This window comes from Arachis ipaensis, chromosome B1 (assembly GCF_059453495.1).
Source record: "Arachis ipaensis isolate K30076 ecotype BB chromosome B1, ASM5945349v1, whole genome shotgun sequence".
NCBI classification, from domain to species: domain Eukaryota; kingdom Viridiplantae; phylum Streptophyta; class Magnoliopsida; order Fabales; family Fabaceae; genus Arachis; species Arachis ipaensis.
The window spans coordinates 86575689-86588714 of NC_142436.1; the positions used below are offsets into that span (position 1 = coordinate 86575689).

The 13026-nt window shown below is 37.9% G+C and overlaps 1 protein-coding gene across 1 annotated transcript in view; it reads left to right on the plus strand.

Moving 5' to 3' along the window:
- Positions 1–327: 327 nt before the first annotated feature.
- The window catches only part of LOC148577342 (uncharacterized), a 35097-nt gene continuing 22398 nt past the window's right edge, over positions 328–13026 (plus strand). Inside the window, exon 1 of the mRNA XM_088502869.1 lies at positions 328–1167. Within this exon, the coding sequence (XP_088358995.1) occupies positions 328–1167 (840 nt within the window). The remainder of the gene's footprint in view (positions 1168–13026) is intronic.

Below are 13026 nucleotides of genomic sequence, written 5' to 3' on the forward strand. Positions count from 1 at the left end.
ATACAAGCTGCATCAGGCAGTACTAAAGAAGCCTCCCCTGAAGGAGAAGCTTATGACCCTGAGAACCCTGCAATGGAAGAGGTGAATTACATGGGAGAATCCTATGGAAACACCTATAATCCTTCATGGAGGAATCATCCTAATTTCTCATGGAAGGATCAACAGAAGCCTAACCAAGGCTTCAATAATAATAATGGTGGCAGAGTACGATTTGGCAATAACAAACCTTTTCCATCATTTTCTCAGCAACAGACAGAGAATTCTAAGCAGAGCCCCTCTGACTTAACAACTGTAGTCTCTGATCTATCTAAGACCACTCTCAGTTTCATGACTGAAGCAAGGTCCTCCATTAGAAATTTGGAGGCCCAAGTGGGTCAGCTGAGTAAAAGAGTTACTGAACTCCATCATAGTACTCTCCCAAGCAATACAGAAGAGAATCCAAAGAGAGAGTGCAAGGCCATCTACACGTCCAACATGACCGAACCTATAGAGGAGAGAAAGGCAGTGATTTCCACTGAGGAAGGCCTCAACGGACATCCACTAGCTACTAAGGAGTTCCTTAATGAAGAACTAAAGGAATCTGAGGCTCATATAGAGATCATAGAAATTCCACTAAACTTACAGTTGTCATTCATGAGCTCTGATGAGTATTCTTCCTCAGAAGAGGATGAAGATATTATTGAAGATCAAGTTGCTCAATATCTAGGAGCAATCATGAAGCTGAATGCCAAGTTATTTGGTAATGAGACGTGGGAGAATGAACCCCCATTGCTCATCAATGAACTAAATGATCTGGTTCAACTGAAATTACCTCAGAAGAAACAGGATCCTGGAAAGTTCTTAATACCTTGTACCATAGGCACCATGACCTTTGAGAAGGCTCTGTGTGACCTGGGGTCAGGGATAAAACTCATGCCCCTCTCTGTAATGGAGAAACTAGGGATCTTTGAGGTGCAAGCTGCAAGAATCTCACTAGAGATGACAGACAATTCAAGGAAACAGGCTTATGGACTTGTAGAGGATGTCATGGTGAAGGTTGAAGGCCTGTACATCCCTGCTGATTTCATAATCCTAGACACTAGAAAGGATGAGGATGAATCCATCATCCTAGGAAGACCCTTCCTAGCCACAGCAAGAGCTGTGATTGATGTGGACAGAGAAGAGCTAGTCCTTCAATTGAATGATGACTACCTTGTGTTTAAGGCTCAAGGATCTTCTTCTGCAACCATGGAGAGGAAGCATGAAAGGCTTCTCTCAATACAGAGTCAAACAGAGCCCCCACACTCAACTTCTAAGTTTGGTCTTAGGAGGCCATCATCAAGCTCTGAGTCTCTGTGAAGCTCTCTAAGAGCTCACTGTCAAGCTATTGACATTAAAGAAGCGCTTATTGGGAGGCAACCCAATGTTATTTAATTTTATTTTTCCATTGTTATTTTATGTTTTCTTTAGGTTGATGATCATGTGAAGTCACAAAAATAACTGAAAAATAAAAAACAAAATGAAAAACAACATCAAAAATAGCAGACGCTGGATGATAGGCTTACTGGCGTTTAAACGCCAGTAAGGATAGCAGAATGGGCGTTTAACGCCCAGCCTGGCAGCATTCTAGGCGTTAAACGCCAGAATGGGTAGCACTCTGGTCGTTTAACGGCAGAAAGGGCTGTCTGGCATCTGGCTGGCGTTTAACGCCAGAAATGGGCAGCAGAGTGGCATTTAACGCCAGGAAAGGTAGCAGAGCTAGCGTTAAACGCCAGATTTGGCACAGAATGGGCGTTTGAATGCCAGAATGGTGCAAGGACTCAAATTCCTTGACACCTCAGGATCTGTAGACCCCACATGATCCCCACCTACCCCACCTCTTCTTCTCTCCTATTCACACCTTTCCATAACACTCTTCCCCAAATACCCTTGACCAATACCATCAAAACCTCTTCCCCAAACACCCTTCACCTATCAAATCCTACCCTCTTCCCCACAACCTCTTCACCACTCACATCCATCCATTATTAAACTCTACCTACCTCACCATTCAAATTCAAACCATTTCCCTTCCAAACCCAACCCCTCATACACGGCTACCCTCTCTCCCTTACCCTATAAATACCCCACCTTACCACCTTAATCTTCACACAACATACACACTACTTCCCCCTGGCCGAACCACTCACCTCCCTCCATCTCCTCCATTTTTTCTTCTTCCACTCCTTTCTTTCTTCTCTTTTGCTCGAGGACAAGCAACCATTCTAAGTTTGGTGTGGAAAAAGCCTTGCTTTTTATTTTTCCATAACCATCAATGGCACCTAAGGCCGGAGAAACCTCTAGAAAGAGGAAAGGGAAGGTAATTTCTTCCACCTCCGAGTCATAGGAGATGGAGAGATTCATCTCAAAAGTGCATCAAGGCCAATTCTATGAAATTGTGACCAAGAAAAAGGTGATCTCCAAGGTCCCCTTCAAGCTCAAAAAGAGTGAATATCCAGAGATCTGACATGAAGTTCGAAGAAGAGGTTGGGAAATCCTCATCAACCCCATTCAACAAGTCGGGATCTTAATGGTTCAAGAGTTCTATGCAAATGCATGGATCACTAAGAACCATGATCAATGTGTGAACCCGAACCCAAAGAATTGGCTCACAATGGTTCGGGGGAATTACTTAGATTTCAGTCCGGAAAATGTGAGGTTAGCATTCAACTTTCCAATGATACAAGGAGATCCTCACCCTTTCACTAGAAGGGTCAACTTTGATCAAAGGTTGGACCAAGTCCTTTGGGACATTTGTGTGGAAGGCACTCAATGGAAGAGAGACTTAAGAGGCAAGCCGGTTCAACTAAGAAGGCTTGACCTCAAACCCGTGGCTAGGGGATGGTTGGAGTTTATCCAACGCTCTATAATTCCTGCTAGCAACCGGTCTGAAGTCACAATAGACCGGGCTATCATGATCCATAGCATCATAAATGGAGAGGAAGTAGAAGTTCATGAGATCATATCCCTAGAACTCTACAAGGTGGCAGACAAGCCCTCCACTTTGGCAAGGTTAGCCTTCCCACATCTCATTTGTACCCTATGCAATTCAGCTAAAATTGTCATAGAGGAAGACATCCTCATTGAAAGAGACAAGCCCAACACTAAGAAGAAGATGGAGCAAACAAGAGAGCCCACTCATGGACCTCAACAAGAGCATGAGGAAGTTCCTCATCAAGAAATCCCTGAGATGCCTCAAGGGATGCACTTTCCTCCACAAAACTATTGGGAGCAAATTAACACCTCCCTAGGAGAATTAAGTTCCAACATGGGACAACTAAGGATAGAGCACCAAGAGCATTCCATCATCCTCCATGAAATTAGAGAAAACCAAAGAGCCATGAGGGAGGAGCAACAAAGGCAAAGAAGAGACATTCAGGAGCTCAAGCACTCCATAAGATCTTCAAGAAGAAGAACTAGCTGCCATCACTAAGGTGGACCCGTTCTTTAGTCTCCTTGTTCTTATTTTTCTATTTTTTGTTTCCTATGCTTTATATTTTATTCATTAGTGTCTAGTGTCTATGTTTTAAAGCTATGAATTATTCCATAAATTCATCACCTTTCTTAAATGAAAAATGTTTTTAATTGCAAAAGAACAAGAAGTACATGGTTTCGAATTTTATCTTGAAGTTAATCTAATTATTTTGATGTGGTGGCAACACCTTTTGTTTTCTGAATGAATGATTGAATAGTGCATATTTTTGAATTTGTTGTTTATGAATGTTAAAATTTTTGGCTCTTGAAAGTATAATGAAAAAGGAGAAATGTTATTGATAATCTGAAAAATCATAAAATTAATTTTGGAAGCAAGAAAAAGTAGTGAAAAGCTTGCAGAAAAAAAAAAGAGAAAGAAAAAGAAAAAGTAAGCAGAAAAAGCCAATAGCCCTTTAAACCAAAAGGCAAGGGTAAAATAAAAAGGATCCAAGGCTTTGAGCATTAATGGATAGGAGGGCCCAAAGGAATAAAATCCTGGTCTAAGCGGCTAAACTAAGCTGTCACTAACCATGTGCTTGTGGCGTGAAGGTGTCAAGTAAAAACTTAAGACTGAGCAGTTAAAGTCGTGGTCCAAAACAAAAAGAGTGTCCTTAAGAGCTCTGGACACCTCTAATTGGGGATTTTAGCAAAGCTAAGTCACAATCTAAAAAGGTTCACCTAGTTATGTGTCTGTGGCATTTATGTATTCGGTGGTAATACTGGAAAACAAAATGCTTAGGGTCACGGCCAAGACTCATATAGTAGTTGTGTTCAAGAATCAACATACTGAAATAGGAGAATCAATAACACTATCTGAATTCTAAGTTCCTATAGATGACAATCATTCTGAACTTCAAATGATAAAGTGAGATGCCAAAACTGTTCAGAAGCAAAAAAGCTACAAGTCCCGCTCATCTAATTGAAACTAATATTCATTGATAAGTTTGGAATTTATTGTATATTCTCTTTTTTTTATCCTATTTTGTTTTTAGTTGCTTAGGGACAAGCAACAATTTAAGTTTGGTGTTGTGATGAGCGGATAATTTATACCCTTTTTGGCATTGTTTTTACATAGTTTTTAGTATGTTTTAGTTAATTTTTATTATATTTTTATTAGTTTTTATTCAAAAATCATATTTCTGGACTTTATTATGAGTTTGTGTATTTTTCTGTGATTTCAGGTATTTTCTGGCTGAAATTGAGGGACCTGAGCAAAAATCTGATTCAGAGGCCGAAAAAGGACTGCAGATGCTGTTGGATTCTGACCTCCCTGCACTCAAAGTAGATTTTCTGGAGCTACAAAAGCCCAATTGGCACGCTCTTAATTGCGTTGGAAGGTAGACATCCTGGGCTTTCCAGAAATTGATGCACGAAAAACTTGTCTCTCAACAAATCTCCCTTCGGAAAGTGTACCAAATTGTCGTCAAGTAATAACTCACTATAGAGTGAGGTCGAATCCCACAGAGATTAACGGATTAAGCAATCAATGGTTAATTGATTATCCTAGTTAGACGAATCAAATTGGAGTGATAAGCAACAAGGAAATGTAAATTGGCAGAAAAGTAAAGAATGCAATAAAGTGCAGAAAAGTAAAATGGCAAGAAAAGTAAATGTAAGAACTAAAAATAAAATGAACATTGGGATCAAGAGATATTGCAATCCTCCAGATCAAGTTCATTCGCATCTCTTCCTCAATCAATGTATTCATTGATCTCCTTGGCAATCTTAAGTGATCGAATTACAATTTCTTGTAATTCGATCTCTCAAATCTTGATCAATAGCCAATTCCTTGGTCAATTGCTCATGAGAAGAGATGAAGTATGGTCACTGATTATACCACATGCATTTCCCAAATCAAGTGTTGAAGGATTATAGTCACATATCCATCCACACCCAATTTGGTCCAGCATGAGAAAGCATTTCTAGCATGATCTCTTCATTCCTCTTTCAAGGTTCAGAAGATATCCAAGTATGAATAGTTTCTTTTCCAAGATAACTACCCAATTGGATGAAGATCGAAAGCTCTCTAGTAAAATCAAGAGGAAAGAAAGAAGAAGAAGAATAAGAACTACACTTAATCCATTGAATCACAATAGAGCTCTCTAACCCAATGTAAAGAGTTAGTTGATCATTGCTCTACAAAAATAGAAAAGAAAGAAAGTACAGAAAAGTAAAGATGAAGATTTAAAGAGAAATTGAAAATTCAACATTCATAAATGAAAATTACAACTAAAAGAAAGAGAAGGAAAAGTGTGTGAGGGGAGGGAGTTCGAAGACCCCTCTTCAATCCTCCATTCCCAGTATGACTTGAATGTAAAAACTAAGGCCTTTATATAGGCTCTCCTAAGTTACAAAATGAAGTTAAAATCAAATTACAATTAAATGAAAATTCCTATTCTAGATGCTTTTTGTGGTCTTGATTGGTTGACAATTGTGGGCTTGCTTGCTTGAGCTTTGAAGTGGACTTGAGAGAGAGTGAGTCAAGTTGAGGTCTAGGTGCTAAAGTTAGTGCTAAAGTTAGCCACACTAATGCTACAAGTGTCGCGTTAGTGCTAAAGTTATTGTGGCTAACGTTGCACTTGCTGCCCAGTTGGTATTTTTGGGGCTTAAAAGATGCCTCTTGTTTGTGCTCCAATTTCATGCCCACTATAGAGTATTATATATTGTTGGAAAGCTCTAAATGTCAGCTTTCTAACGCAACTAGAATAACCTCAATTGGATCTTTGTAGCTCAAGTTATGCTCCTTTGAAGTGGACATGGTCGCTGGCCTAGTTTCCAGCATTACTGAAAAACTTGAGTGCCAATAACGCTAGCAATCAGGGTTTCATTATTGCCATTTTCCGGAGCTCAAACTTAGTGTCCACCCCATACTATTATATATTGTTGGAAATCCCTGGATGTCTACTTTCCAATGCATTTGGAAGAGCATCATTTGGAGCTCTACAACTCGAGTTACACTTCTTGGAAGGTGAAGAGGTCAGTTGGCCTTAATACAGGTTGATACCATGTTTATCATTGCATTTTCGGGGCAGGTTTTCTCCCTCAAATTTAGTGTCAACCATGTAGTGCCATGTATGCTTGGAAAGCTCTGGAATCCTACTTTCTAATGCCACTGGAATCACATCATTTGGAGTTTTGTGGCTCAAGTTATTCTTGTTTGAAGAAGGCATGGTCAGGCTGCCAGGTTGGATCTTTTGCCCATGTTAACTACCACGTTAACTTAGTTAACGTAGAAGTTAACGTGGGTCTTTTTGCTTCGCCAACGTTAGTGGATATCAACTTTTCCACTAACTTTGGCATCTCCCTTTACTTCCACGTTAGTTCCCACGTTAATGTAGTTAACGTGGAAGCTAACGTGGGTCTTTTTGCTTCGAAAACGTTAGTGGCACTCAATTTTTCCACTAACGTTGGCATATACCCCTTTCGCAAGCGTTATTGGTGCTCAACTTTCCCATTAACGTTGCTTGGTGCCTTTTGTCCCTACGTTAGAGTTCACGTTAGTGTAGTTAACGTGACTCTTAACGTGGGTCTTCCTTGCTAACGTTCCATGCTCTCCTTCTTCAAAGTTAATGCCACTAACTTTTCTCACTAACGTTGTGGCTTTCCTTCCTTCCACGTTAGTGCCCACGTTAGTGTAACTAACGTAGCCACTAACGTGGCTTCTTCTCTTCTTCTTTTGGCCTGAAATCAATCAAACAAAGTGCATCAAAGTCTTGCTCTTAATCATGGGATCATGCATCATCCAATTTATCATATAATTCATGCAAAATTCTCATGAAATCATGTCAAGTGCACAATGTATGCTTGAATCAAGATGTAAGTGAATATCTACCCAAAACTAGCTTATTTTCCAAGAAAATGCATGAAACTACCTTAAAAATAGTAATGAAAAGGTCAGTGAAACTGGCCAAAATGCCCTGGCATCAGCAATATATAAAATTCTATACTTTTTCTTAGATTTGGTGGCCCAAACTGGCATTCAAAGTCAGCCTAAAACATCTTGGCGTAAAACGCCCAAACTGGCACCAGAATTGGAGTTAAACACCCAAACTGGCACCAAAGCTGTCATTTAACTCCAGGAACAACCTAAACACGAAAAAGCTTCAATACTCAGCCCAAGCACACACCAAGTGGGTCCCGAAAGTGGATTTCTGCACTATCTGCACTTAGTTACTCATTTTCTGTAAACCCTAGTTACTAGTTTAGTATAAAAACTATTTTTAGAGGTTTATTTTACATCTTTTGACCGACTTTTACATCTTTGGATCACTTATGTTACATTTTGGAGGTTGGCCTCACGGCCATGCCTAGACCTCTTTTCACTTATGTATTTTTTACGGTGGAGTTTCTACACCCCATAGATTAAGGTGTAGAGCTCTGCTGTTTTTCATGAATTAATGCAAGTACTATTGTTTTTCCTTCAATTCACGCCTACTTCTTCTCCAAGTTATACTCTTGTTCTTAATTCAGTTAAGTCAGAATGAAGGGGTGACCCGTGACAATCACCCAATCTTCGTTATTCACTTAGCCAAGATCGCGTGCCTGACAACTACAAAGCGGTCTACATGATGTTCAACGTAGTCATTGGACGACAGCCGGAGTATATTCTCTTGGTTCCCTAATCAATGATTTACGTTGCCTATCCTGACAATAGAGTAACTGAATCTGAGATTAGAACCTTCGTGGTATAGGCTAGAACCATTGGCAGCATTCCTGAGATCCGGAAAGTCTAAACCTTGTCTGTGGTATTCCGAGTAGGATCTGGGAAGTGATGACTGTGACGAGCTTCAAACTTGCGAATGTTGGGCGCAGTAATAGTCTGAAAAAGGTCAATGGTCATATTCCGACGCTAGCGGGAACCGACAGATGATTAGCCGTTCGGTGACAGCGCATATGGTTTTGTTTTCATCTGAGAGGATCACACAGCTTCCCATGGAAGGAGGTAATGCATGGTTGGAAGAAGGAAATAGGAAAGCAGAGGTTTAGAAGCAACAAAGCATCTCCATACGCTTATCTGAAATTCCCACCAATGAATTACATAAGTTACTTTATCTTATTTTATGTTTTATTTATCTTTTAATTATCAAAACCTTATAACCATTTAAATCCGCCTGACTGAGATTTACAAGGATGACATAGCTTGCTTCAAGCCAACAATCTCCGTGGGATCGACCCTTACTCACGTAAGGTTTATTACTTGGACGACCCAGTGCACTTGCTGGTTAGTTATGCGGAGTTGTGAAGAAGTGTTGAGATCATGTTACGTGCACCAAGTTTTTGGTGCCGTTGCTGGGGAACAAACAATTTGCGTTACTCCATTGATTCTAAACCTGAGAATCATCTTTCACTTTTCTTCTCAATTGTTCTAAGAATTGGATTTAGTTTTCTTTCTGTTTTTATTTTCTTCCTTCTGCAACTTTTAATTTCTGTTTTGGGTTTTTGAATTGAGATTGAAGAATTCCATTAAATCTGGATCTGAGAATCATCTTTGCTTTTCTTTCATATAGTTTTGGGAATTGGAGAATTGGATCTAAGTTTCATTTACTGTTTTTCTTTTCATTTCTTCTGCAATTACTTTTTTGCTTGATCAAGAGAGCAATTGAGATCTAGATCTGCTTTTTATTCTCATTTCTCTTCTTCGATCTTCAATTTTTCTTTAGGATTTCATAATTGAGTTAAGTTTTCTTGCTGGTTGTTTCTTCAAGAAATTTTACATTTCTGTTTGGCTGCTGAGCTGAATTTCTTCATCTCAGAGCCCTCTGATCTTCTTTAACTTGCAATTCCTTGTTGAATTCTGAATCTCAGTACCCAAATCCCTTTTACTCTTCAAGCAATTTACATTTTTCAGCAATTTAGATTCAGCTATTTACCTTTCTTGTACTTTAAGTTTTTGCAATTTAATTTTCTTGCAATTTAAGTTTCAGTTCTTTTACTTTCTTGTACTTTAAGTTACTTGCAATTTACCTCTTCTGCACTTTATTCTTCTGCTCAATTTACCTTCTGCACCTTTATTTACTTGCAATTTAGCTCCTGTTGATCAAAATCACTCAAATCATCAAATATTCGCTTGACTAAATTCATCACCTAACTAAAGTTGCTTGATCCATTAATCCCTGTGGGATCGACCTCACTCTTTTGAGTTATTACTACTTGATGCGACCCGGTACACTTGCCGGTGAGTTTGTGTGGAAATCTAATTTTCACTCATCAAGACTCGACTGAGAGAGTTGACCGTCAAGCTAGTGACGTTAAAAGAGCGCTTGTTGGGAGACAACCCAACCAAAGGTAATTCTATTTTCATAGCTTATCAATAAGAGAGTTAAGAAGATTTCTCCGCATTGCAAGGAGCTAAGTTTGGTGTTTGATGAGCGGATAATTTATACGCTTTTTGGCATTGTTTTTAGTATGTTTTTAGTAGGATCTAGTTACTTTTAGGGATGTTTTCATTAGTTTTTATGTTAAATATACATTTCTGGACTTTACTATGAGTTTTTTTGTTTTTCTGTGATTTCAGGTATTTTCTGGCTGAAATTGAGGGACTTGAGCAAAAATCAGATTCAGAGGTTGAAGAAGGACTGCTGATGCTGTTGGATTCTGACCTCCCTACACTCAAAATGGATTTTCTGGAGCTATAGAACTCAAACTGGCGCGCTTCTAATTGCGTTGGAAAGTAGACATCCAGGGTTTTCCAAAAATATATAATAGTCCATACTTTGGCCGAGTTTAGATGACGCAAAAGGGCGTTGAACGCCAGTTCTACGCTGCTGTCTGGAGTTAAACGCCAGAAACACGTCACAAACCAGAGTTGAACACCAGAAAAACGTTACAACCTAGCGTTCAACTCCAAAAAGAGCCTCTGCACGTGTAACATTCAAGCTCAGCCCAAGCACACACCAAGTGGGCCCCGGAAGTGGATTTATGCATCAATTACTTACTTCTGTAAACCCTAGTAGCTAGTTAATTATAAATAGAACTTTTTACTATTGTATTAGACATCTTGGGACATCTAGTTCTTAGATCATGGGGGCTGGCCATTCGGCCATGCCTGGACCTCTCACTTATGTATTTTCAAACGGTAGAGTTTTTACACTCCATAGATTAAGGTGTAGAGCTCTGCTGTTCCTCATGAATTAATGTAAAGTACTACTGTTTTTCTATTCAACTCAACTTATTCCGCTTCTAAGATATTCATTCGCACTTCAACATGAATGTGATGAACGTGACAATCATCATCATTCCCCCACGAATGCGTTCCTGACAACCACTTCCGTTCCACCTTAGATTGGATGATTATCTATTGGATCTCTTAATCAGAATCTTCGTGGTATAAGCTAGATTGATGGCGGCATTCATGAGAATCCAGAAAGTCTAAACCTTGTCTGTGGTATTCCGAGTAGGATTCTGGAATTGAATGACTGTGACGAACTTCAAACTCGTGAGTGCTGGGCGTAGTGACAGACGCAAAAGGAAGGTGAATCCTATTCCAGTATGATCGAGAACCTCAGATGATTAGCCGTGCTGTGACAGAGCATTTGGACCATTTTCACAAGAGGATAGGATGCAGCCATTGACCGCGGTGATGCCTCCAGACGATTAGCCATGCAGTGACAGCGCATCGGACTATTTTCCAGAGAGGATGAAAAGTAGCCATTGACAATGGTGATGTCCTTACATAAAGCCAGCTATAGAAAGGAGTAGGACTGATTGGATGAAGACAGTAGGAAAGCAGAAGTTCAGAGGGACGAAAGTATCTCTATACATTTATCTTAAATTCTCACCAATGATATACATAAGTATTTCTATCTTTATTTTTTGTTTAATTAGTATTATTTTCGAAAACTCCATAATCAATTATTATCCGCCTGACTGAGATTTACAAGATGACCATCGCTTGCTTCATACCAACAATCTCCGTGGGATCGACCCTTACTCACGTAAGGTTTTATTACTTGGACGACCCAGTGCACTTGCTGGTTAGTTGTATCGAAGTTGTGAATGAAAAACGATTTATTAAGATGTGCGTTCAGAGTTTTTGGCGCCGTTGCCTGAGATCACAATTTCGTGCACCAAGTTTTTGGCGCCGTTGCCAGGGATTGTTCGAGTTTGGACAACTGACGGTTCATCTTGTTGCTCAGATTAGGTAATTTTCTTTTTGTTTTATTTTCAAAAATTTTTCAAAAATCTTCAAAGATTTCTCCTTTATTTTCGAAAAAAAATAATAATAAAATAAAAATTCTTTTCAAAAAATTTTTTATTATGTTCTTCAGAATTTTTAAGAATGAATTCTAGTGTTTCATGAAGCATGTTGAAGCCATGTCTAAATTCTTTTAGACTGAGGCCTCCACATGTCAGGGAATTGCTTATATCTTCAAAAGCTTGGCTGGCTATTAAGCCATGTCTAACCCTCAGATTGGAGCTTTAGACTAAGAATTAAAGATTCTTGGAATTCATATTAAAAATTTTGGAATCCTTATTTTTCTTTTTCATATAATTTTCGAAAAATCCAAAAAAAAAATCTAGAAAATCATAAAAAATCAAAAATATTTTGTGTTTCTTATTTGAGTCTTGAGTCAGATTTTAAGTTTGGTGTCAATTGCATGCTCATCTTGCATTTTTCGAAAAAATCATGCATTAAGTGTTCTTCATGATCTTCAAGTTGTTCTTGGTAAGTCTTCTTGTTTGATCTTGATGTTTTCTTGTTTTGCATCTTTTCTTGTTTTTCATGTGCATTTTTACATCCATAGTGTCTGAACATGAAAGATTTCTAAGTTAGGTGTCTTGCATGTTTTCTTTGCATTAAAAATTTTTCAAAAATATGTTCTTGATGTTCATCATGATCTTCAAAGTGTTCTTGGTGTTCATCTTGACATTCATAGCATTCTTGCATGCATTCATTGTTTTGATCCAAAATTTTCATGCATTAAGTCTTTTTCATGTTTTTCTCTCTCATCATTAAAAATTCAAAAATCAAAAAAATATCTTTCCTTTTTTCTCTCATAAATTTCGAAAATTTGAGTTGACTTTTTCAAAAATTTTAAAATTCAATTATTTCTAATGAGTCAAATCAAATTTTCAATTTAAAAATCTTATCTTTTTCAAAATCTTTTTCAAAAAAATCATATCTTTTCCATTTTTTCTTATTTTCGAAAATTTCAAAAATCTTTTTCAAAATATTTTCAAAATCTTTTTCTTATTTTATCTCATAATTTTCGAAAATCACATCATCAATTAATGTTTTGATTCAAAAATTTCAAGTTTGTTACTTACTTGTTAAGAAAGATTTAAACTTTAAGTTCTAGAATCATATCTTATGATTTCTTGTGAATCAAGTCATTAATTGTGATTTTAAAAATCAAATCTTTTTCAAAACTAATTTCAATCATATCTTTTCAAAAATATCTTCTTATCTTACCTTTTTCAAAAATTTGATTTTAAAATATCTTTTCTAACTTCCTATCTTCTTATCTTTTCAAAATTGATTTTCAAAATTTGTTTCAACTAACTAATTGACTTTTTGTTGTTTCTTATCTTTTT